Here is a 26,159-nt window from a genome sequence, read left to right on the forward strand (position 1 = left end):
TGTGTCAGTAATGTTCCTGCTGCAGCAGACAAAGTAAAATGTTGTTTTATACTTTATAGTACAGTGGAGTGTATGCAATACTACATTATGTCTGTCATGTTTAACACTGAGTAATACATTCTTACAATGGATTTTACCTCTTCCAGCTGTCATTTTTTTCTGCTCAACCAAATACATTGGAGTGACAAAAGAAGAAATGAACTGTTAAGAGATTTGTGAAATGTAAACTAAGCCGAAGATGCGATGAGACTTGGAGGAATCTGATTTTGTTGATTGATATTAACCTTCATTCTGTGTTGAAATATGAAACAAATGTGCCTGATGATTTAGATTGTCGGAGGATCTGCAAGGCCACAAAGAGGAGAGCTCACATTTCAATGTAGTGGAAGTTATTTTGAGTGCAACAATGAGAGGCTGTCATAGGTAGAGAGGTGTAGGAGAGTTCACAAATGGCATCTATCTGGATGAAATGTAATGGTATGGGTTGAATGATTAGCTTCATTTTTAAGTAGCTTTGGCTTTAAATCATACTGTGAATGCACATGATGCAGAATGCAAATAGATTTTGTGATACTGGATCTTTTAACATTTGGGGGTGCATTTGTTTATCACAGGTTTTCATGTTGCCACCTGACTGAGATATAAGAGTGACTAAAGCAATGAACTTGTGTTTTCACGGTGAAAAAGATGACACTGTGAACTGTCTTCCATGAAAAAAGGGATATTTAAGTGCGTGCATGCCTCTGAGAATATCAGAATAATTTCAGGTAAATACAGACCATTGATAATAGATGGTAATAGATGATATACTCTGAGCACTTAATGCCACTTCCTAATGGACTTGTTCCTTAATTTTCCCAATTACATTATTATTTCTTACTTGCTTATTTTACATTGTATTCCTGCTTCTTACATTTTTAGAGTCGTACGACATCCTTGACACTGGATTTTTATTGCGTGGTTAAGTTGTTTGCACCATTCTTATTAAACATGACCAAAATAAGAAGAGAAATAGGTGAGATAACACATGCTTTTTATTGGATGAATGATTATGAACAAGAACCTGCATTACATTTCTTACAATATTGGTTTTACAGAGAAGGAAAGCAAACCAGTCCGTTATTAGAAAGGGAAATCAGTAGCCCAAAACACCAATATTCAGTGAAAATGAATATCAAAAGGAATAGTGGAATGACTTGTAGTTTTCCAGAACCCTGTGCCGTCTTTATGTACGACCTCCAGGACATTAAAGAGACAGAAGTGAAAGGTACATTTCTGCTGTCAACCTGGAAACCGTTTTCAGGTGATATAACTTGGTCTCCAGTAGTGACATGATTATGGCGAGGGCTCTTTCCTCAAACATGGAAATGGAAAAAAGACCAAATTTGATAACAATCTCATGCCAGAATGGGCGTTAAGGAAAACAGTTGAGTTTGCCTTGGCAGATGAAAGGTAGCTTGTCATGGCAGTCGCTGTCTAACAACTTGAGTTCTTGTGACTTTTCATCCCGGATGATCTTCCCACAGTGGTTGTTTAAGGGGTCGACCAAGCTGCTGTTCCACGGAGGTGCATTATCCTTAGCTACACACCCTGAAATCCACTTCCAGGGGCGGTCGGGTCTGCCAAAGATGGACCGCTCCAGGCCGATCCACACCCCTTTCTGCAACTCTGTCTTACTTTTCAGGAGAGACTTCACTGCTTTCCTCACTGTGCTGTTGGTGATTTGAACCAGGGAGGATTTTATCCCGTAGCAGTGCTCCAGGGCATAAATCCAGCTTTTCTCTTCCTCTACGAACTTGAGACCTGCATCGTCATGCACAAAAAAGAAATGAGACTGTTTTACAAAGTTTGTGCATGTCGCAACCAGGGGTGCCACTAAGAGATTTTGGGCCCCATGAAAGAATATGATATTGGGCCCCCATAGATCCCCCATGTAGGCTACACTGCTGTAACAAACCACACCTGCAAAACCCATTTGACGACCCCAAATTACCTCATACGTAGTCTACCGTTATTGATCACTGAGGTGTATCATAACTTAATGAATAAAATAATTGAGAATAAAGATGCATCACTGATATTATAACTATCAAAAGCTGCACTACCACTGGTGGCCATAGGATGGCAGTGTCTATCAGAATCACAATCAAATACTTTATTGATCCCGGGGGAAATTGCGGCGTTACAGTTGCTCTTGTATAGACATAAGAAATGTAAGAAAATAGAAATAAAGGTGTATGTAACATGTCAATAACATACATAATGCTACAATATAAACAAAGCATATGTAAAGAAATATAAGTACTGAAATTAAAAATGAGAATATAAAAAATATGTGCAAATATTTTCACAAAAAAGTAAATACCAAATGCTGAGAGGTGGGATCTATTAAGTATGTTAAATATAAATGCCATAATGGTATAAATAAGAAATGAATAAGAATATTTTGCTCTGATGGGTAAAACTAGCCAGCTACTATCAACAAAGTAGTGCTCACCTTCTGTTGATGGGTTCACTGGAGTTGTACCTGCATGATGAGGGCAGAACTGATTATTGATTGAAGTATTGATTACATTTTGGCTAAAGAATGTTATAAGTGGATAATGTTGGTACTAAAATGAAAAATGAGATTATAAAAAATATGAAATATGCACAAATATTTGCATTGAGATGTGCAATATATAGCATATAACCATAGTACAAAAAAGTAATTACAAAATGCTGAGAAGTGGGATCTATTCAGTGTGTTAAAAATGAATGCCAGAATGGTATAAATAAGAAATGAAAAAGAATATTTCTTGAATGAAACAGTAAAATCAAATCTCCGGTAAGATGGATAGTTTATAGTATCTACATCTGATTTTAATAATATGAAATAAAAAAAATCCAATTAGGACTACTACCCCACACTCTCCATGAAAACAACTTTCAACAAATTGAACATAGTTGTCACCTTTTTCTTCAACACAACTAAATGTGACTTTATTTAATAGAGAACGATGCGTCCTAACCCTGTAAGCATTCTAAAAATAATAAAGCATCAAAATACATGTTTCTTCTCTACATGTTGTTCCCATCATTTTAAGTTACCAGTTATTTTAGCAACACCATGTTGTAATATGAGAACTTATTGATTGAGAACTAAGATGCTTCACTGATATTATTACGAACAAAAAAATAAGAATCCACAACACAAGTAAATAACTAAACTCGAGCATGTGATCAGTAAGTACTAGCACTGGCCTTTGCCTTGCTTACCTGCATCATCCGTTACATCACTGGTGTCACTGCTTGAGGAAACTCCTGGGCCTAGAGTATACAGTACATGTATGTAAAATGTAGTCAAGTCAATTTTATCTGTATCGCCTGAATATCACAAATCACAAATTTGCCTCAGTGGGCTTTACAACCTGTACAGAGTTCATCCATTAATATCATCAACATCATAATTTCAACTACCAACATATTCTGATGACTGACTTAGAACACTGATAGTACTTATGCATACTAATACTATAATTGTGTGTATGGTATACTATAATATAGTAATATTTATAATAATATTTGAGGAACTATGTAATTCAATACTATTGTCATTCTGACTGTTTGGTTGAAAATAGCCTACTGCAGTGTATGACAGGAATGTGATTATTCAGTCAGAGAAAGTCTCACTTGGGGTTACAATTTTAAGTGCGCCCTTAAATACATTATTATTATTATTATTATTTTTTTTTTTTTTCATGACAATCATTAGTTATATACTTTGAATGATTTCTGCTCTGGGAGAAATAGAAGAGGCTTCTCCATCATCAGCTCCATGGATTGCTCTGATGGGTAAAACTAACCAGCTACTATCAACAAAGTAGTGCTCACCTTCTGTTGATGGGTTCACTGGAGTTGTACCTGCATGATGAGGGCAGAACTGATTATTGATTGAAGTATTGATTACATTTTGGCTAAAGAATGTTATAAGTGGATAATGTTGGTACTAAAATGAAAAATGAGATTATAAAAAATATGAAATATGCACAAATATTTGCATTGAGATGTGCAATATATAGCATATAACCATAGTACAAAAAAGTAATTACAAAATGCTGAGAAGTGGGATCTATTCAGTGTGTTAAAAATGAATGCCAGAATGGTATAAATAAGAAATGAAAAAGAATATTTCTTGAATGAAACAGTAAAATCAAATCTCCAGTAAGATGGATAGTTTATAGTATCTACATCTGACTTTAATAATATGAAATAAAAAAAAATCCAATTAGGACTACTACCCCACACTCTCCATGAAGTCAACTTTCAACAAATTGAACATAGTTGTCACCTTTTTCTTCAACACAACTAAATGTGACTTTATTTAATAGAGAACGATGCATCCCAACCCTGTAAGCATTCTAAAAATAATAAAGCATCAAAATACATGTTTCTTCTCTACATGTTGTTCCCATCATTTTAAGTTACCAGTAATTTTAGCAACACCATGTTGTAATATGAGAACTTATTGATTGAGAACTAAGATGCTTTGCTGATATTATTAGGAATAAAAAAATAAGAATCCGCAACACAAGTAAATAACTAAAGTCGAGCATGTGATCAGTAAGTACTAGCACTGGCCTTTGCCTTGCTTACCTGCATCATCCGTTACATCACTGGTGTCACTGCTTGAGGAAACTCCTGGGCCTAGAGTATATAGCACATGTATGTAAAATATAGTCAAGTCAATTTTATCTGTATCGCCTGAATATCACAAATCACAAATCTGCCTCAGGGGGCTTTACAACCTGTACAGAGTTCATCCATTAATATCATCAACATCATAATTTCGACTACCAACATATTCTGATGACTGACTTAGAACACTGATAGTACTTATGCATACTAATACTATAATTGTGTGTATGGTATACTATAATATAGTAATATTTATAATAATATTTGAGGAACTATGTAATTCAATACTATTGTCATTCTGACTGTTTGGTTGAAAATAGCCTACTGCAGTGTATGACAGGAATGTGATTATTCAGTCAGAGAAAGTCTCACTTGGGGTTACAATTTTAAGTGCGCCCTTAAATACATTATTATTATTTATTATTATTATTATTATTTTTTTTTTTTTTTATGACAATCATTAGTTATATACTTTGAATGATTTCTGCTCTGGGAGAAATAGAAGAGGCTTCTCCATCATCAGCTCCATGGATTGCTCTGATGGGTAAAACTAGCCAGCTACTATCAACAAAGTAGTGCTCACCTTCTGTTGATGGGTTCACTGGAGTTGTACCTGCATGATGAGGGCAGAACTGATTATTGATTGAAGTATTGATTACATTTTGGCTAAAGAATGTTATAAGTGGATAATGTTGGTACTAAAATGAAAAATGAGATTATAAAAAATATGAAATATGCACAAATATTTGCATTGAGATGTGCAATATATAGCATATAACCATAGTACAAAAAAGTAATTACAAAATGCTGAGAAGTGGGATCTATTCAGTGTGTTAAAAATGAATGCCAGAATGGTATAAATAAGAAATGAAAAAGAATATTTCTTGAATGAAACAGTAAAATCAAATCTCCAGTAAGATGGATAGTTTATAGTATCTACATCTGACTTTAATAATATGAAATAAAAAAAAATCCAATTAGGACTACTACCCCACACTCTCCATGAAAACAACTTTCAACAAATTGAACATAGTTGTCACCTTTTTCTTCAACACAACTAAATGTGACTTTATTTAATAGAGAACGATGCATCCCAACCCTGTAAGCATTCTAAAAATAATAAAGCATCAAAATACATGTTTCTTCTCTACATGTTGTTCCCATCATTTTAAGTTACCAGTAATTTTAGCAACACCATGTTGTAATATGAGAACTTATTGATTGAGAACTAAGATGCTTCGCTGATATTATTAGGAATAAAAAAATAAGAATCCGCAACACAAGTAAATAACTAAAGTCGAGCATGTGATCAGTAAGTACTAGCACTGGCCTTTGCCTTGCTTACCTGCATCATCCGTTACATCCCTGGTGTCACTGCTTGAGGAACCTCCTGCGCCTAGAGTATACAGTACATGTATGTAAAATGTAGTCAAGTCAATTTTATCTGTATCGCCTGAATATCACAAATCACAAATCTGCCTCAGGGGGCTTTACAACCTGTACAGAGTTCATCCATTAATATCATCAACATCATAATTTCAACTACCAACATATTCTGATGACTGACTTAGAACACTGATAGTACTTATGCATACTAATACTATAATTGTGTGTATGGTATACTATAATATAGTAATATTTATAAAAATATTTGAGGAACTATGTAATTCAATACTATTGTCATTCTGACTGTTTGGTTGAAATGCACTGTACATCCTCACATCTTCTGTCTCAGATCTGTCCAAAGTTGCCCCAACATATACTGTATATACTATATATATATATACTGTATAGTTGAATACTCAATACTGATTATTATTGTTATATCTTTATAGCAGACTGTTGCTATGTATAACAGACCGTTGCTATGGGCGCAGTTCTGATGTCGGACTCTGAGGGACCGTTTTTGTGTCAAATTATTGATTTCTTAAGTAAGTAGCCGTGTAATAAGCGGGATAATCTACAGCTAGCGGGTCATTTGTTTAGATTTAAGGAGATGATTAGTTTTGAAGTCATGGACAAGAACATGATGCCTTTTAAGAGTCCCATTTCATTGTCTTTTCCCTCTTTCTCTGTCACATTTCAAGGGATATTTAGTTTTTACTATTATTTGTGGTTTTGAAGGCAGAAATATAGGTTGAATAAAGATACTGCAAAAATAATTATATTTTAAACATTAAATTAATTCACTTGCCATTTGTGCTAACGTTGCAGTTCCTGAGAGAGGACCACCATGAGGCAGTGTCTGTACTGAGTCGTGCCATCGTGTCATCCATTGATGATATCAGGAAACAATTTTTATCACTGTGGGAAAAAATGTAAAGCTGATTATCTTTATTGAACCAGGTGATGTAGTGCTGCACAGTGTCTTCACAGTAAACAAATTAGCTGACAGAAACATGCTGGCTTATTATGTTTGCTATGGCCACTAGTTCACACAAAAGATATTTACCTATGAAATTTGACGTATTGGCAGGTGGAGTCATTAGTACAGCGTTTCCAACATTCATCTGCTGCAGGGCTTGCAACGTTAACGTCACCCTGGAGATCTAACTTTGTACAACCTGATAAATAAAAACATAAAAGAATCCAGAAAAATAGTTAGAGTGGGAGTGCAGACAGATTTCATTAACTTCCTGGTTATTCATTTCCTCATAATGGAATAATGCTGAGAAACTAGCAAGAGTACACTAGATTTTAAAAATGATCCAACTGAAAAACCGAGCTCAGTGTTGCCAACCTTTTTCCAATGAAAGTAGCTAGCAGCACTAGCTCAAAAGTCCCTAAATCTACAGAGAAAATCGCCAAGTCAGCAACACTGACAGTCCGTCCCTGCAGGCCTCCCTCCAAAGCCACTTCCCCACTATTATCATTACGAACATAAACATATCAAAATGAACATGAACAATGAACATGACTATTGTTAGTACTCAAACTAGCAGCTTGTGGAAGACTCCGGTGGCACGCAAAGAGTGCACGGGCAGACAGGAAGGTTCCCGTTCAATCATTTCATTCGGCCCGAATGTAATGATTGAACGGGTTTATTACAATCCTGCAACAGCGACAGGTACTGGATTTTTTTTGTCAGAGCATTTGAGTTATTGATTGCTGTCGGGATGTAATGAGAATTTCAACAAATATAACAAAATTTATGCAAACACTACCAACCCTACCTTTAAGATACAATTGCAAATATTCATAACTAGACAGGGTGAGAGCAATCTGTAGCAAAGAAACCAAGTTAGCTGAAAAGAAGGGAAATCCTAATTAAAAGGGTTTAAAAATGCAGTTAAAAAATGTATCAGATGAAGTCAACAGTAGGACATTAGTGCCATTACTTTTCTTGTTTTTGCCAGAGCATGTGATTTATTGATTGCTGTCAGAAGATGAATACTTTCATTGCGGAGATAACACAGCTTCAGCTTGTTGGATTAAAGTACTCACGTTCTGCTTTTATCCGACACTGATCTTTCTCGGGGTGAGGGTCATTGCAGAGGTATGTCCCGTTGTCTTGTCTAATTTTGGTGATCACTTCTTCAGGGGGGTCGGCGTTACATGGAAAACAATCACACTCTGCCTTACCATGTCCAGCTAAGTGACATGTCATGGTCACTTTTACCAAAGGCAGGTGGATTGTTGCTGCAACATGAGAAAATCATATCAGGGAATCAGTTTTTTCTTCATATTTGATAGAAAATATTGTTTTGTAAAAACCTACATTTATCAGACTGCAACCTAAAGCAGAAACTAAAGAAATATTGTAAATCTAGCTGCAAAGAATTACAAAAGAAATATATAAACACTGCAGTGATATAAACAATGATTAAAAATAAAGAAAAACAATTGTCTTTATTAAAAGACTAAAAGAAAAAAACACCACTAAGGTTACTAAAAATGACCCGTTAGAACAAGACATACCCAGCAGCAGTGATAGGTAGATGAACTGTGCCATGGCCTCTAAAACTAAAGAAAAAAAGTTTACACATTGAGGAGAGAAGTTCACAGCACACTTTAGATGCAGATTAAGCGCATCTATTCATGGGGACTTCAATTTGCATATTTCCATTTGCAGTAGTGCATTAGTTGAGAACATAATATACAATATGTCAAAGTAAAAGGATTCAAGTATCTTGATTTTTGATGATTTTTAATGTGAAAAACATACACCTAATGTGTAAAACACAGATCGACCTGTGTGATAACACACTATTATTTTCATGTACAACTTTTCCACATCAAAATAAAAATATCTAAATATATCTTGTAGCAGTTCAACATTATTAAACACCAACATCACAGTATCTATCTCATGTTAATGCTGTTTGAATTGATCAAAAACTTACCCAATAAATGAGAACTCCAAAATGTGTCAGGACTCGGAGGGTAGGGAAATGTGAACAGGAGTCCTCATAGTGCATTACTTTATAGAGCTGTTTACCTGCCTGTTGACCAAAGAAACACACCCACAATGGGCTGCTCATTTGTTTTAAAGGGAGTGACTTTTAATGTTGTATGTTTTTTTTTTTTAATATAACGCCTAAAGACACTGTGGATGTGTGATGTTGATGCACTGTATTATAGTACAGTACCAGTGTGAGGAGAACTTCCACTGAAACTTTAGTATGCCCGTCTATCAATTCATTTTTAATGTAAAAGCTCATGCAATGTTATATTGGTATGATGTTGGATGTTAAATATATATACCCACATCAGATATGCCAAAGCAAACTGACATCACATCTAAAATCACTATAAAACAAAACATGCAAACCCAAACACAGTTATCAAGTGCTTATGTTTGTGTCAACCAGAGGTGTCCCTTTGTACATATACATACAGTTTTCTGCATAAATTCAAACTTTTAGCGTGTAGAATAAGTTTTGCTTTCTCACTTGTTCCCAAGTGAAACATGTAGTGTCGCGCTGGATATTGATAGTGGATAGTATTTCTTCATGTTTGTCTGATGCATCAGGGAAAATCAGCAAAATATGCAGTTTTGACCTTGTTTTGATGCACACAAATCAACATTGTCTTTATGTTGTTTCTGTCTGACGCTCTTTGGAAACACTTTTCACCCACTGCATTTAATGTTTGCAACAGAATCAACCAAAGTTCAAATTTAGTTTTATTAGTCATATGTAGGTTAACACGGGGTCAATAAAATGATTTTGATGAGAGAACGGGTCAGCTCAGCAATAAAAGCATTAGTCACACATAAGTCACTAGTTATATAAAAGATATAATGAAAATAATAAAATAAAATGACATTAATAGGATAGAGAGACAATGATAAGATGAAATGATAATAAGTTGTGAGATAAAATGTGATGACATAAATATAATATAGTACTATATACATATATGAAAATGAGGATTGTGTGTAAAAGTAAGTGACAGTATCTCCAACAGTATTGAACAAATGTAGTGAGAAAAAGAAGTGCGATAAATAGGTATATAAATAAATAAAAATATAGCACTATATGTATTTTAAGAAACTTCAACCCATATTGAAAGTAAATGAAAGAGGCCTGCGTGTCCATCCAAGAGCAATAAACAGCAACTCCCTGTTTCCACGAACCTCATGCAAATCCAAGTTCAGAAACCCAACAGTGAGAAGGGTTTGTTTAGTCATACAGGATGCAAATATCTGCTTTCCAGTTGATGCTTATCAGTTATTCAGAAGAGCACGTAAATGCATTGGGTTATGTAAGAAGCATACATGAGACAATGCTTCGTTTGTTGAAGGAACTAAACATTGAGTACACAACTAGTTTACACCTAAGATGTATTGTACTGCAACTATGCTATGATTATACTGATAGTTTACTTGTTTTATACTTATAGCCCACTTTTTAGTTTATGAAAGTGCACTTTAAAGTGTACTCTCAGTTTAATTGTTTTTATTCTGTAAGTAAACTTGTAGCCCACTTTTTAGCAGAGATTCGAGCCTGAATAAGAATACTTAATTATACTTTTCTTAAGTATATCTCGATCAAGTAGGACTATAAGACAAACATACTTAGACTTTTCTGTATACTTGTCAGTATGAGCTAAGTATACTTAAGTATACTTTTGTTAGGTATATCTCTGATAAGTACATAAAGAGTAAACTGGAAGTATACTCTCTTATTTTAAGTTTAATAGAAGTATACTAATAACACACTTGAATAAACTTCTTTTTGGTAAGGGTAGTTGTAGCAAAGGGTTTAGTGTGCAGTTGTTGCAAGTTGTAAGTCTATGCTACTTGTTGTTTCTTGAAATGTGTTTGTGTGCAGCATGAAGTACTGGAGCTGCTGCAGGAAGAAAACGTCAGACTTCACCTCCTCTCTGTCCCAGCAGGGCTGCACTACAGGAAGTCACCTCTGGAGGGAAAAATAACTGGCAGGTCAGACAGGAAATACTCCAACTTTGATCGAAGTGCAAGAATGTACATTATTGTTATGGTCAACATGTGCGCACACGATGAAACCTGCAAGAGAAGTTGGGGTGAAGGCGGGGTACACCTTGGACAGGTCAGCAGTCTATCACAGGGCTGACACATAGAGACAGACAACCATTCACACTCATATTCACCTCAAATCAGATTTGATAAATGTTTTCAAAAAAATAATTTTCTCTTTCTGTCTTTTCTTTCTCTGCCTCCATCTGTCCCTAGGGGATGAAGGTGATGCCGTGTAGGTTTGACTGGCACCAGACCGCCAGTCAAGACGCCAAGAACTGTGTACAGAGAACAGCACCACGGTAAAAACACACAGATGTGTGAAAACACCAGCATGCACTCATCGCATTCACATATCACCTCTCTCATATGTTCTCTCACATACATACTCTCATATATCCATATAGCTCTGTCTCTGATTTTCTCTGATGTCCCAGGTGCCCGGTGTAGTGTTTGAGGAAGATAAAGAGTTGGAACAGAGGATCAGTTTATGGGGGGGTAAGTGGACACATTTTGCTTTATAGTAAATAATGAAACCAAATTCTCAGATAAAAGTATGATTTAAGAGGAGAATTAAAGCCACCATGATGTGTAGAGTTTGAAATGTTGTGACTTTGGCGCTCTCCAGTGGTAGTATTTAATGAAAACATGGTGGCAGACAGCAATGTACACCATGTTCAAGGATGACCTGAGAGCTTTGTGTATGTCACACCCAACTCTCTTATTCCTGGACTTTCCTTGCCTCTCTTCATAAACCAGTAAATAAAGTTAATGTTTTGAAAAATCAACAAAAAGACAGATTTGACATATCTGTATAGTGGATTATTTATAATTGATAACTGTTAGATGTTGAGAAAAGAGGCTTTTTCAAACATTAACGTCTACCAAAAGAAACCACCGTTAAGTGTGTTTTTAAGAGTAGAGGTGTGTGCTCGCAAAAGAGCTCATCTTCATCTTCATTGCCTCGTGATGACATTGCTCATGTGTCATGTCTTTAACAACTAACACAAATATTTTAAAGATTCATATGTTTAACTGTATTTCATTAGACAAAAATCTGGTTTCATGCAGTTTTGTTGTATTTTTTGGTGCGTGCCTTTAAAGGTTCTCTATTCAATATCCAGATGATTAATATAGCAGCAAACAACTATTTGCTATATGTAAAGATGTGTGTTTTAATCCAAGTTCTTCCTTGTTTTGTTGACATCGTCGGGCCGTCCGCACGTACTTTTAGTGCATGTTTGTGCATGTGAGAGTGCCCCACTGGTTAGCTCACAGCCGCCGCTCTGCACTGCCCTAATACGGCGGTTACAGCTGAAAATGCCATCCCGAACGACGGTGCCGTTGCGGATGCGTAGCACCCACTCTCTGGTTTCCCCCTCAGGTAAACACGGTTATCTCTGTCAGAAATGTTGCTGCTGTTTTTACAGATTGCGCTGTTAGAACCGTTAACTGCGAGCTGTGGCTCAGCCGTCTCCACGTTGAGAGCTATACTGAGGCAAAATAAATGCTCCCAATCTCGAATTTAGCACCTTTAAGGAAATTACGAAAATTAATTTACTAAGAATTATCCACAAGGACGTAAATAAATCTCGTCACGTTTCACATTTCTTTCTCAGACCGACATGGACAGGATATCAGTTTTTTTCTGTCCACATGCAAAGGATGGATTGATTTTATTTGACTCCGTTGTAGACAGAGATTATTTTTACAAAACATAAATCATTACTTCCCTTTAACCACATAAAAAATCTGAAAGTTGTATTCTGGTAATGACACTCAGAGATTCACTGTATTACTGAGCTCTGGATGTTCCTGGAACATGACTGGTTCAGAAAACAGGGATTGTCCATCTCTGTGTGTGTTGCAGGTAGTGTATTCCCTCTCTTCACATTCTGGTGTTATAACATCATTATCAATAGATAATCACATACTGTAGATTTGTGCCTGCTTCATGCAGGCGGAGTTAGTGTCATGGCAGCAGCATGAACGGTGAATGCTGCGATGCTGATTTGACGCTTGACTTCGTCCCAGGCCTTCTCTGGATCAGCTGAGTTCTCAATGTCAAACAATGCATCGTAGATCCCAGGGAAAGACTCGCCTGCATATTTATTATGGCTGCTGGGAGCAAAAATCACATGCCTGAAACAGAGAAGAGGGAGGGTGTCACATTAAGGAATGTACTGGAGGTATTACAGATTCTATGTTTTTTTTTTTGCATGGTATTTTGAATGAAACCCAAATTAAAAGGGTTTAAAAATGCAGATAAAAACGTGTAAGATGAAGACAACAGAAGGACTTTAGTACTTTTTTATTGTAGAATATGCATTACAGGTTGAATAAAGGAACTTGGCTTTAATGTAGGACTTGGGAAGAGTAATGATGCAAAGCACAGATAGACTGTATTGTAGTATGATTCACATGTTCCACTACGGGGGCATGTTTTACAGCAGATAATGCTCTACCCTCTGAGGTACACAGTATTTTGCTGGAGAATCAGGGTCTTTATCTTCCCCTCTCATATGATAAACAAGCCCGTCCCATGGTCTGCTTTGAGTCAGCTGCAAAAACTAGATCTGCTGATAAAAAACAGAGCTCAACTATGCTTAAATTAACAGCGGGAGAGAGATAATGGACATTCAACAGAGCCATTGTTAATGTTATTAGTAACACCTGTGTTTTTCCTGCTATGACATGTCAATGCATGCTGTGAAAAAAGGTTACTAATTACATAGCCAGAGCTCAACACTAACTTTTAAAAGGCAGGCATCAGCTTTTGGTTGCTGAAACTGAAAATATGGTTGCCATTTTTAGTCACCTTATACGTCAGCTTAATAATGAAAATCTTGCGAATGGCGTGTTTCATCGGCCCATCAATGGGTGTGCCAGCTCTTTGCCTCCACCTCATTGTGTCGTTGAGCTGCCCGCTTGTGTTGTTTTGAGCTACGGTGCGTGTCTGGTCCTGTGGTTCTGTTGGATGTGCTACCTTGAACTAGTGAACTTGACGTGTCACTTATTGAGGTGTTAATAATTTTCCATCCAGCTCAAAGATGTGTGTGTGTGTGTGTGTGTGTGTGTGTGTGTCTGACCTGTAGAAGGGTCTGCCAGGTAAGCCCAGGGGGTCTATGAAGGCTCTCTCCAGATACATGAGCTGATCATTCATGATGCGTACCTGCAGAGGACTGATACACACACACACAAAATGCCTCACACACACGCCACTTTATTATTACACATGCTCAAACAATCCAATACAGCTGTTCTGCCATAAAGGCTATTTTTTTTTCAAAGCATATATAAACTAGATCATGCACACAAACATATTTCAGCGTTTGTTTGGACTAAAATGTATGAAATGTTAAACACACTCTTACTCTGCTCTGTTGAGAGTCTGCAGGCGCTCGTGGAAGTCCCTGGCTGCAACGGTGAAGTTCTCCACAGCAGAAAACAAAGAATCTGAAAATATAGGGGGAAAACATTAAAGCTGCAAAATTGGCATACTCATTGAAACATTTTAATGACACTTTAAAGACACTTAAACTTGATATTTATTTACCATAGTCAGAGTGACCAAAATCAACTCACCAAACGACACCTCGTACATGTTCATCTCCTCTGGGTGCCTCTGTGCCAGCTGTGCGATGCTCTGTGCGTACTTCCTCAGTGAGTCTGCATACTGGTTGACATCCAGAGGGAGAAGCTGGGAATCGGCCAGTTGGAAGATGAGCCCGCCTCTCACCTGGGCCACCGCCCGCAGCCTCTTGAAGGTGGGGTCGTAAAACTTCTCCACTATCTCAAAGGTTTCATACACGCTGTGATAGACTGGATAACTGCTGTACCGCTCTGTTTTCTAAACGCACAGAGGACATTCACTGAGTTACACTGACACCATGGAGGCTCACAGATACTTTCCTCACTTATGCTCTAACTACAACTCAACCCTTAAATTAAGACAGAAATCCCTTTACATTATGCAGAGTGCAGCTGCAATGAAAGCATTTTTGATTCAGCAACTTTGTCCCCAATTTGACAAACAACTTGTTTAAATCCCAAATTTGTTCCTCAGTGTAGCATAGTACAGATAGATGAAATGATTTACACACAGACAAAGTATGGTAGATATCACACTGAAGCTGCAAACACATACAAGACAAAACCTGCATTAAAGAGAAAAAGAGAATATGCAAATATTGCAAACTAACAAACATATACTCCTCATACTGTATGCTCAGGCTCACATGTGCACTGACATAAATATAGTAAGATTCCCAGGGAGCGTACAAATGGATATGCACTGTGCTTACAATACAAACATACACACAAAGACATAATTAAACACATATAGCAATTTATCTTATATTAACAACAATGAGTAATGTTTAGATGAATCTGTAAGTGCAGTGTGTCTCACCTTGTTCTTGGTGTATCTGGCTCTGCCTGCAGCAATCCCCAAACGGATAAAATAGGCCTCAAAATCACTGCCTGACCCGAGTTTACTGATCCTACAGTATGAGGACAGACTGATTTAGTGATTTGTTTCAATCATTTCTTGATCGTTCAGTTGATTAGCTAAGAAATTGTACATTTGAAACTCAACACACGGCCACACAGAGACATGAGATAGTAGAGTTAAGGCTTTTCAATAGTCCGTATCTTTGCATAGTGCATCCAAACTGCAACATTTCTTCAGCATGCATTGGATAATTAGTGATCAACTTGTTGTTTTGTCCTCTACTAACTTCCGATTACAGCATTGCTCTCGTGGCTGCTGAAGTTTTTTCCTTAAACCTTTTGTATTTTATTGTACACCCTGGCCAGAACAAGTAACCTTGTACCTGGGTGCATCACGGTCATTCGTCCAGTTGTCCCTCTTATGCCAACTCTCGTACAGAGAAACTCCCTCCTCTCCTTCTTCTGGACTGGCTATCTACACGCAAATATAAAAAGAAAGAGAAAGACATAAGGCAGTGAGAAAGACAGGAATACGGCATAAGAGTGAGCATGAAATCAATCAATTTCAGATTCACCATTCCTTTTGTGTGTGTATACGTCTGCTCACCTGCTTGGTGAGGTCGTACACCAAAGTGTGTAGAGATGGAGTGCAGTCAACCCTCAGCGTGTACATGCCTGGGATTCAAATCCACATACACGAGCCACATGAAAACTAATTCAGCCTCAACATTGTCCATTGAGAATATTGAGCCGTGCACACAAACACACTCACCCTCAATGGCAGAGTCGGCATTGATGTAGGCCACAGCTCTCTCCTGCAGCAGCTTTGCGTTATCCTGTTGAGAAGGTTGAAGTGTGGTCAGTTTGTGCGGGCATGTTTGCATGCGCGTGCATGTGATGTAAGGGTGTATGGGAGTAAGTGTACCTCTGCCCATTCTGTAGATCCCTGCAATCCAAACTCCTCTGCATCCCAGCTTGCAAATATTAAAGTCCTCCTAGGCCTCCATCCTACACACACACACACATACCTCCTCGTCTTTGTGGCATTGTAAGGACACTAGACCAGAACATGCATTCTGGTAACCAACCTCACTTTCACACATACTGAGTACTGACTATTGACACCGTTATTCACTCACACACTTGCAGAGACGTACCTTTACTGAGTATTCTGCCAGCGCTTCTAACCGTTTCGTGGACTACTGCAGCACCAGACATGGGATCGATTCCTCCAAACACCCAGGCATCCCGGTGCCCTCCCAGAATCACATACCTGTCTACGCACACACACACACAGAGCCAACAACACACATTGATGGAGGAATTATAGAAAGAGAGACAATATGAGAATATATAATTCTTTCCTAATTTCACACAGTTAGTTTTTGTGTTGGTACTGAATGCAGTATTTGTTCTTTCTAATGTACAAATGTCATTCTGTCACAAAACCTTGACACCAAAAACATGCTCTTACCTACAGGTGCTAAACGCGAAATTCAATGCGGCTGTGAGCTAGCCAGTGGGGCACGCTCACATGCACTAACACACACAAAAAAGGCTCGCACAGCCGGCCTGGTGATCTCAACAAAGCAAGGAGAAGCTCTGATTACAACACACACAGAGGGAGAGCGACTTCATTCTCTGCTCAGGTAGACATTACTCCCCTATATCTTTACATAGCAAATAGTTGTTTGCTGCTATATTAATGCTCTGAATAGACTGATACTCTGTATTTCTTGCTGCAGCGTTTATAATAGCGTGAAGCCACTGAAGTTTTGCTTTTGCAACATTTTCTGACCGAAAGGCATTTAAATTAGTTCATCATCCTATTCTAACCTTATTGTTATGATTATATCAGTATATATATATCAGTGGCATTATTAGTTGTATTATTACATGTGTTGGTTGTGTGTACAATGATGCTAAAAGCTTGAATGAAGGATTAGAGCAGGTTGGGTTGTGGTACTGTACCTGGCTCCAGAGCTCCTCTAATCCTGCCAATGACGTTGTAGATCCGGGTTACCTGGTTGTTGGTGTGGATGTTCATACGCACCTTCCTGAGACAGACAGATTAAGACAGGAGTGATACACATTGGAGAGAAAGAGGTACAGCAACAAACAAAGAAACACAGAGTTACTTTTAACAGGAAATGACTAACGTATGCAGAATTTGGGAATGGAAAACATTCACAGAATCGTGTTTTTCCATTTGTTTTTACAATGCACAGCTGCCTCATTAGCCAGCTCATTGTGTTTATCTTATGCAATGACAGACAGACAAAGGAGAAGAGAGTAGAGGGGGGTAGGGAATAGAGATCAAACCCTCTGAAACTGCAACATAGTAGTCCTTTAGGAAGTGTTTTGCACCTCAAAATTCAATCTTACTGAAAAACAATGAGTAAGATAATAACACATAGTTGATTCTATTTGTTGTTATGGGGATAGTTGCTCCAGAAATCCACAAAACAGTTAAAAAGACCCAGTTACTATTGTACATCCTTAATTTGTGCAGCTTGTTTTTTGTGTGGATGTATTATGTATGTCTCTCACACACAGGAGGTACAAGGGCCTCCATTGTATGTCATTTGGCTACTTGCCACTGGGTCATTAAAGCTGAGCAAGAGAAAAAGAGCAGCTAAAGGGGAAAGAATTCAAACACTAAAACAAACTAAAGACTGAAGACAGCAGGGAAGCAGGAGCGGTGGGGAAGTCGTGAGGAATTATTGTGAAAAAAGTAGGTAGAAGGGAGAATCATGTTATCACAAGGTGACGTGGATCAAGTGATCACTGTGACACTGGACGTAAAAGCTAAATGTAAGTACTTACTGGCTCTTGAAGTCATCCGTAAAGCCTGGACCAATCCTGTAGGAGACATTCAGAGCTCCTTTCCAGTTGTTGGGTGGAATATCTCCTCCCATGTTCCTGTTGAATGGTGAATAGTTCATATATTCTGGAAATAATCCAAATTATAGCAGCTCATTTTATTTAAGCAACCCAATGAAAATGTTAGTTTCTTGCTCTAAACTCAAGATTCAAATTAAGTTGTTTTTACTGACACTTTGTCAGACCCCTTGGTGTCACTTTATGGTCACAGTAAACGCGTGGTTAACGTTGTGAATTCAAACAAAAACACTTGCTTAGATGTAGGAAACCAAACTACTTAGTTAGGTTTAGGAAAAAACTTAATAGTTTGGCTTAGAATTACTATGTTTGGAAAGTGAAAGTGAAACTTAACGCACGGGACATGAATAGCGGACTCCTGGATGAAAGCCTCGTGTTTGTTGGGCCCATCCACCTCGCCTCCCGCTCACCCATTGTGTGTTTTTTCGCCACTTTCTCTGAGCGTTTAATATTGACATGGATGGCTTTACATTTGAGTCACTTGAAAGCCAGGTGCGTCTCCTACGAATGCTAAAGGGTGCCTTGTGTGTCGGTATTTGACGCACTGGCAATGAGAACGGGGTGGTCAGTTTTTACCTTCAAACTTTCCCATCAGCTTCAACTGTACTTTGTGTTTTGTACTAATAACCAAATGTTAACGAAAAATGCCAACATGCTAAGGTAAGGTGAACGCTACCTAATCATCCGCATGTTAACATTGTCCTTGTGTGCATGTTAGCATGTTGACGTCCGCTTCACAGCGACCTTTTCCAAATAGCACTGCTCTGAATGATTGTATTTTGGATCACGGAAAAGAAAAGAAAAGAAAAGAGAAATATTTTTACTTCAGCAGGTGAATTGCATCATGGAAGCCAATTGGATGCACAGGAATCTTGGGAAGACCCACTCCGTCCTCAAGGCTCAATCTGTAGGTGTATTCTGTAAGAGAGCAGATAAACTGACACACATGTATACACTCATACAGACTTTAACACACGTATGAGCACACAGAGATACGCACCCTTAGCGGGGTACCCTGGTGTGAGTGGGTCTCCTGCTCCATTCAGGTTGAGAACATTTCCTCTCTGAGCTCCTCCTCCGGGGAGGTTCCAGCCGTCAGGGTAGGGCTGCACACATATTTAAAATGCTTTATTTGAACACACAGATTGCATTCAAATACTTACAAAGATTATATACATTCTTGAAGGCTATCTCAATCTGCTACTGTTTACAATCATGATCCGGATCATGAATTTACAGCTGTTGTTTGTAGACTTTGCCACTGATCAAGGCTTGTTTTAAAGTTTATCATAGTATCAGTATTGTCCAAAACATATTCAACCTCTACTGCATTAACAATGGCTGTTAACATGCACAATCATACACACAGTTTTATAATGAACACAAAAATACTCTGGTTAAAATGATGCAGAATCCTCTACCTTGACATCGGCGGCCCAGTAATCTGCTGGATCTGAGAACATAATGATCCCCTTTGCTCCGGCTAACATGGCGTTTGTCACCTGGTGGAGCAAAACAGTAGTGGTGATTGGTTTGAGATTGACGAATTGCATTGAATATTGAAAGATGTGTGAGAAAATGGTTTTTAAATGCCTGTATATAACTGTATTTAGCTGCTTTTGAGATGTAAGCTTGCAGCACATTTAACTACAGGTGTAGTCCTTTTAATTACGATGCTCAGTGACTTTTCCTACCTTATTGCCTCTGAATATTTTCCCGTATCTGACTATGACAATCCTCCCAGTAACATTGATGCCCATCTCCCTCTCTAACTGGAAAAAGTCTTCTGTTCGACCGTAGTTCACATACACCAAATCCCCCTGGAGAGAGAGAGACAGAAAGAAGAGACATCTTAGGTTGCTTTTATATCTGTCTTCTTGCCAGTATAAGGTTGTTTGTGTGTGCATGTGTGTACCTCCGGTTGTCCTTTGGCAGAGAAGGCACTGTATGGCGGCACAATGTTTGAAACATCTTCATAACCCTCTGGAACTGGCTCGGCCAAGGAAGTGTTAAAAACCTGTGAAAGAAAGAACGCAGAATAAATTTGATGAAATATTGATGAGATAAACCTTTATGTTCTTTAGTAAATGCTTTGTAATTTGTAATGTATCCACTGTCAAGGTGGAAGTAACTACATTTACACTTAGATACAGGTTTAAGGTATTTGTACTTTACTTGAGTATCTTATTTTCATACTACTTTATACTTCTACTCCTCTTGATTTTAGAGGGAATTTTTTAAAACTTTTTACTCCACTACATTTATCTGACAGCTACTAGCTACTTTACAAATTAAGATTGTTGTCATAGATTAAACTATTACAATTTCACTCTTAGACGATTAATCAATTAGCCGATTTATATTTTGATAATTGGTTTAATAATTTTTCATGCAAAAATGCTAAATATTTTATGGATCCGACTTGTCAAATTTGGGGATTTGCTGCTTTCCCTTGTAACTATTATTTTTTAATTGCTTTTTTGGTTTTGCTGCCAATAGTTGGACAAATCAAGCAACGTGAAGGTGTCACTGTGGGTTCTGGGTAATTGTGATGGGTATTTCTCACAATTTTCTGAAGTTTTTCAAACCAAAAAATCCATCAATTAATCAAGAACATAATCAGCAGATTGTACCATAAATAAAACTGTCATTTGTTACAGCTCTATATAAAATAGTTAAACTATTAAACTAAATTAAATACTTTAATTAATTAGCTGCACCTCAACCAACTACAGAGTACTTTTGATTCTTGAGGTACATTTTCCTGATTATACTTTTATTTAAGTAAGTAAGTACGATTTTCAGTGCAGGACTATTTTTACAGTGTTGTATTCGGCTGCTTTTACTTAAGTAAAGGATCTGAATGCTTCCTCAAATTGTAAATGTTTAATTTTCACATTATTGTTCCTATATACCAAAACAACTTCTGTGAATTATTTGCAGATACCAGTTGATCCATGTTCTGCTGGGAAAATGGACTTCCAGTAGTCTGAACTGATCACCTCTGGATCTGTGTGCTGTTCAGTGAATGGTTATTGGCTGAAATGTGTTACTGAATTAGCTGAAATGTTAATCCTGATTGTGTTTAAATTCCTGAATGCGTCCTAGCAGCTTGCTGCAACATGGCCGTGCGGTAAACCCTGGTCTGTTTTCTCTTGTTTGCCTCTGTGCTGTCTCTACTATCTCTACTCATAACATACATACGGAGGTTTATCTCGCCACAAGGCTATAAAAGGACCTTGGACTTGAATGAGCTGTCTTGCAGTGTTGCATGCAGGCGGAGAGGAGGACTAGAGCAGTATGTGGCTGTGTTTTTAATTTATCTGTATGATCTCCTGCTGCATGTTGCAACTTTGTCATCTCCCCAAACAGACTGAGAAGTAGTCAGGGGGGTTGGACTGAATAAGTGTTGTTGTTGTTCAGGTGTGTGTGAAAATCACAATAGAAATTGTGATCATGGGGGTGAGTATTGTGAATGGAGTATTTCATCAGAGAGCTTCAAGTGGTGAAATGGATTGGTATCACAAGAAGTTTGTGAATCATTAAAGTAAGGCATACATTAAAGTGAGTTTCTCACTGTGAACACAAGGCATACAAATTTAAATAATTTAAGTAGTAGCCGTGTATCAAATTGGCTCGGACTGCAATCCTAATGCTATAATAGATGTATGCATTTATCTTTTTCAGTATGATTGCATTTGACTGGATGTGTCCATGTGCTGTACCATACCTCACTGCCAAGCTGATCAACTATCGAGATGTAATTCGGCTGTGATTTGTTGGGATAGGACAACAGGACGTCATAGGGCACCATCTCCACGGAGTCCAGTCCAAACTCCAGCCACTCTTTCCTGATCTGCTCTGCATATCTCAGATTCTGCTCTGTACCAGCCAGGTGGGGGAGGCGTGTTAATTTCCTATGGAGACGGTGTAAACAGTTAGGCACAGGGCTAGCAGGCGCTTACAGAATGAAAATGTTGTCTATTGGCCAGAGAGCACTCAGTTTGAATGTCCAGAATGGCTGGGGAAAGTGAGAGCCTCCACTTTTGTTTTGTTTTTTTAGATTTTATTTTTAAAGAATATAATTAAAAAAAACACACCAGTTGCAACGCCAAAACAGGCCAGTAGGCATTAAGTCGTTGGATGGCCCAATAGCCCCTCCCCCCCCCTTGCTCGGACCACGCCAGTCTTCGAACTCGACCTTCACGGTGACAAAATCTGTTCACATTCAGACAGAAATACAACAGCCTGGTTGTATGAAAAGGCGTGTTTATGACATGATAATGCGCAAGGAAAAAGCGTGTAATAAGAATGTAATGTTTGCTTAAAGCGTGCCATTTTCACGCCATGTAGTCTGTACTGACTACAATGTAAATACAACTGTGTGAATATGCTACACTCAGAGCTAGTGGCATTGAATAAAAATGGAGAAAGACCGCTAATAGCAGGCGGGCGGGAGTGGAGGTGGCTGGGTCCAACAAACACAGGACTTTCAACCAGGAGACCAATGTTTTGTTTTGTAATTTACGTTAGTGGCGTTTCGTATGTGTTCTGTAGTGATGCTTGTGACGTGTTTTCCGTATTGATGTTATGTTGTTTCTGTACGTATTTTACTTACTTTACGTACTTATTTTAAGCCCAACTATGATGTTTTTCCTAAACCTAACTAAGTGGTTTTGTTGCTCCCTGCTGATACTGTATCTTAATGTGTAATATTGACACCTCGGCGAGGCAAAACGTGACACTGACACACTATCCTCTGGTGGACAGGTGGGTCTATTACTTTGGCGTGGTATTTGGTTGAATATAAACAACTGTTAAAGTACTCAAAACCGCTTCTGTGGTCGTTCCTGCTACAGTAAGTGGCTCCAGGACCACATTTTGCCATGATGACTAACACACAGACTCACAGGCTAAAAACAATACCAGTTTCGCGGCATGCAAAAAATGTTGTTCTTCTTGTCTGTCTTCACTCTTAGCATGATCCACACTGAATAGCCTTTTCACAACATACATACATGTTGACTTGTCATAGCAGTAACGGGTGTTACTAGTTAGCGATGCCTCTGTCTGTTGTGTTCAAATCTCCCAGTAACTAAAGAAGGAAGGTCCAAGGCACTCTTCTAGCAAACAGTTAAAAAGCCTTCAATCAGATGGCTATTTCCTTGTGAAATACTAGAAACATAGACAATGCTGGCACATTATGAGTGGGGTTACAACCCACACAAATCGGCAAAAACAGCCTTCATCAGGATGTAGCCTTCAGCACACAGTTTCCCCTTTAGTAAACATGAGATGACTGCAAACTGCTGATACTCTAATTGCAAACACTCATTGTGAAGTCGTGCTTCTCCCAGTAAGTAGTTAAGACAGTATGACAGTTAGCCAGCATGCACAGTGCCAGGACCCTGAAACTGATGCAGCTACAAGGAATGATGGCTGACATGATTCATTTGATTATTGAAACCTGTGCTTTTCTTACTGAGACGTGTCAAAATTTGAAAGAAACTTGGTCTAGTAGGTGAAGTTTTTCTTGGACAAAAAAGTTCTAGTAAAAAGTTTGTCCCGTTGGTGGAGTTGCTACATGAATAATTAGGGGATCACCACAGTCTTTAGACTGTAGTCCCTTGTGGGACTGTTTAAGTCAGTACATAGTGTCATGGCAACCATCCAATAGTTATCCAGATATGGACAAAAGTGGTGGACATTCAGATAGCTGTCCCCTTGAACTTTCTTCCTTTCCCATTAACTACCCCATGAGATTTGAAATAGTTTATATTCCCTGCTGAAATATCTGTGAAAAAAGTCCACTGTATACCATCATCATTTGGATTACTTGTACTCTGGGGCGGATTAATGCACAGGCTGGCCTAGGCTGCAGCCTAGTGGCCCCCTAGTTTACAGGGGCCCCAGATTGGCCAGATTATTTTTTTATTATTTTAATGTACTTAAGAGAAAAAACAACAACTTTACCCCTACTGACCTTATGAACCTGGCCCCATGATGTGACCAGGTTCATAAGGTCAATTTGGTTTTCAAACAATACGTCACTCCTGGACAGGATAGCGGTAAAATGAAAATATGATCACGGAGCATAAAAACGAAAAAGCACAACGGCTGAAAGAACACCATGACCAAGTGTGCGTGTACATGCCAGTGCTCCTCAAGTGTGTACGTGTGGGCCGTGTGATATTTCTAGCATGCTTTTACACATGGCACTAAATTACTTTTTTTCTGAGTACGTTAAAGCATGAGGAGTAAGGGTGGGGGGCCCATACAAAGAGTAGCCTATGGGGCCCCTAAACCACCTTAATCCGCCACTGCTTGTACTGTTGGACAGGAGGAGGTTTAGTGTGTTGATAGTGCTTTTTACCTGAGATGCTCTCTGATCTGGTCGGGCTGCATTTCATCCAGAAACTCCCTCAGATACTTGCTGGAAGTACTTTTGTCTGCATTGTTTGGATGTGTGGGCTTTGCAAACCAGCCTACACACACACACACACACACACACACACACACACACACACACACACACACACACACACACACACACACACACACACACACACACACACACACATGGAGTTGTGGTTATGGACAGCATGTGTTAGGCTGCAGGCAGACGTGAAATGTGTCAGAGAAGCGACTAACTAAAGCTCACACACACACACACACACACACAACAACGCACCTTCAAGAACTTAAATAGCACTGAGTAGATTTGAGAGTTGATGAGAGTAATTCTGGAGAAATTAACTAAGAAAACAACAAAACTTTATCTCCTCATGCTGTGCATCTATTTGTGCTATTTCAGCAACTGCCTTCACTTCAGTTTATACACTTATACTGGTGAACTATCCCATTATTTTCATTGTTATAACACTGTTACATAAGGGACTTTTCATTAACAACAAACACACAAAGCATAGTAGACATCACTTGTGGATTATTTTGTATTATTATCATGTCTTACCTACAATGAATCCCAGCAACAACACAGCTGTCACAACCAAAATCCACCCGATCCACCGAATTAACTTGCTCTCCTTTCTCATTTTAAAGCAGTAGGCTTCCACGCATCGACACGACTGAGTCTGAAGAGCACCCTCGCAGAGATAGAGAGTAATTTGTTTAGGCAGTGCACAGTTAGAGCATGGGAGAGCGAGATAGAGAGGGACAGAGAGAGAGAGAGGGAGGGGGGTAGGTGACTTTCTGTGTCTGGCACAGAAAGAGGCAGTGAATGACGAGTTGCAGAGGAAAGAGCTATCAGCTCTGTCATTAGTGGTGTGTTTGGCCAGTAGACTGTCTTGTGCACCTTGGCCATTCATGTGCTGAGTCAGCATTACTCAACCCGAGACTAGATGGCCAAGAATCCAGCCAAGAATAAGCTGCATGAGTAACAATTCAGTGCAGAAAAGAGTCAAGAGTGAGCCTCTACAGGTGTGAGTGACACTGAATCAGCAGAAACTCTCTACTCTACGCTAGAATAACAAACTAATGTGTAGTCTTGAAAATGATCAATGGTGATGAAATCCTAAATACAGACGTGTCCGTACAGGGTAAAATGGGTCACTGAATGTTTTGATGAGGATGAAAATGCATGTGTGTGTCATTATGGTATATTTTGCAATACACATCTTTAAATGCTGTTTTCTCAAAATGAGTTGTTTCTTAGACTCTGAGCCAGAAA

At 38.4% G+C, this 26,159-nt stretch overlaps 2 protein-coding genes across 3 annotated transcripts; both read right to left on the reverse strand.

Moving 5' to 3' along the window:
* Window positions 1-1,016: 1,016 nt before the first annotated feature.
* Window positions 1,017-6,941, reverse strand: LOC141770934 (uncharacterized). Its single transcript, XM_074640785.1, has 8 exons — window positions 6,929-6,941; window positions 6,023-6,130; window positions 5,261-5,290; window positions 4,636-4,686; window positions 3,874-3,903; window positions 3,259-3,309; window positions 2,498-2,527; window positions 1,017-1,803 (listed from the first exon to the last, which is right to left on the reverse strand). The coding sequence occupies exons 1-8, from the start codon at window positions 6,939-6,941 to the stop codon at window positions 1,415-1,417; spliced, it is 702 nt and encodes a 233-aa protein (XP_074496886.1). The 3' UTR covers window positions 1,017-1,414.
* A 5,782-nt stretch (window positions 6,942-12,723) lies between these two features.
* On the reverse strand, window positions 12,724-25,746 carry naalad2 (N-acetylated alpha-linked acidic dipeptidase 2). 2 transcript variants are annotated; one of them, XM_074641836.1, is made up of 20 exons: window positions 25,443-25,746; window positions 24,843-24,954; window positions 22,200-22,386; window positions 20,385-20,486; window positions 20,164-20,289; window positions 19,891-19,971; window positions 19,470-19,575; window positions 19,294-19,387; window positions 18,395-18,490; window positions 17,540-17,625; window positions 16,726-16,845; window positions 16,494-16,576; window positions 16,341-16,404; window positions 16,176-16,243; window positions 15,952-16,043; window positions 15,528-15,618; window positions 14,702-14,966; window positions 14,491-14,572; window positions 14,206-14,298; window positions 12,724-13,258 (listed from the first exon to the last, which is right to left on the reverse strand). In XM_074641836.1, exons 1-20 carry the CDS (start codon window positions 25,522-25,524, stop codon window positions 13,069-13,071), a joined length of 2,220 nt encoding a protein of 739 aa, XP_074497937.1. In that variant the 5' UTR covers window positions 25,525-25,746; the 3' UTR covers window positions 12,724-13,068. The 2 variants fall into 2 exon arrangements, with proteins under 2 accessions (XP_074497937.1, XP_074497938.1); XM_074641837.1 differs by having other exon boundaries at window positions 25,447-25,588.
* Between the last annotated feature and the right edge of the window lie 413 nt (window positions 25,747-26,159).

This window comes from Sebastes fasciatus, chromosome 7 (genome assembly GCF_043250625.1).
Source record: "Sebastes fasciatus isolate fSebFas1 chromosome 7, fSebFas1.pri, whole genome shotgun sequence".
NCBI classification, from domain to species: Eukaryota; Metazoa; Chordata; class Actinopteri; order Perciformes; family Sebastidae; genus Sebastes; species Sebastes fasciatus.

Coding starts and splice junctions, on each gene's coding strand:
- naalad2 (XM_074641836.1), bottom strand. CDS start 25,524: ATGAGAAAGGAGAGCAAGTTAATTCGGTGGATCGGGTGGATTTTGGTT. Junction 16,044..16,175: donor TGTACGACCTCACCAAGCAG/GTGAGCAGACGT, acceptor ATTTGCGTGTAG/ATAGCCAGTCCAGAAGAAGG. Junction 13,259..14,205: donor CCTGGCAGACCCTTCTACAG/GTCAGACACACA, acceptor TCTCTGTTTCAG/GCATGTGATTTTTGCTCCCA.
- LOC141770934 (XM_074640785.1), bottom strand. Junction 5,291..6,022: donor GGATGTAACGGATGATGCAG/GTAAGCAAGGCA, acceptor CTCATCATGCAG/GTACAACTCCAGTGAACCCA. Junction 2,528..3,258: donor TGATGTAACGGATGATGCAG/GTAAGCAAGGCA, acceptor CTCATCATGCAG/GTACAACTCCAGTGAACCCA.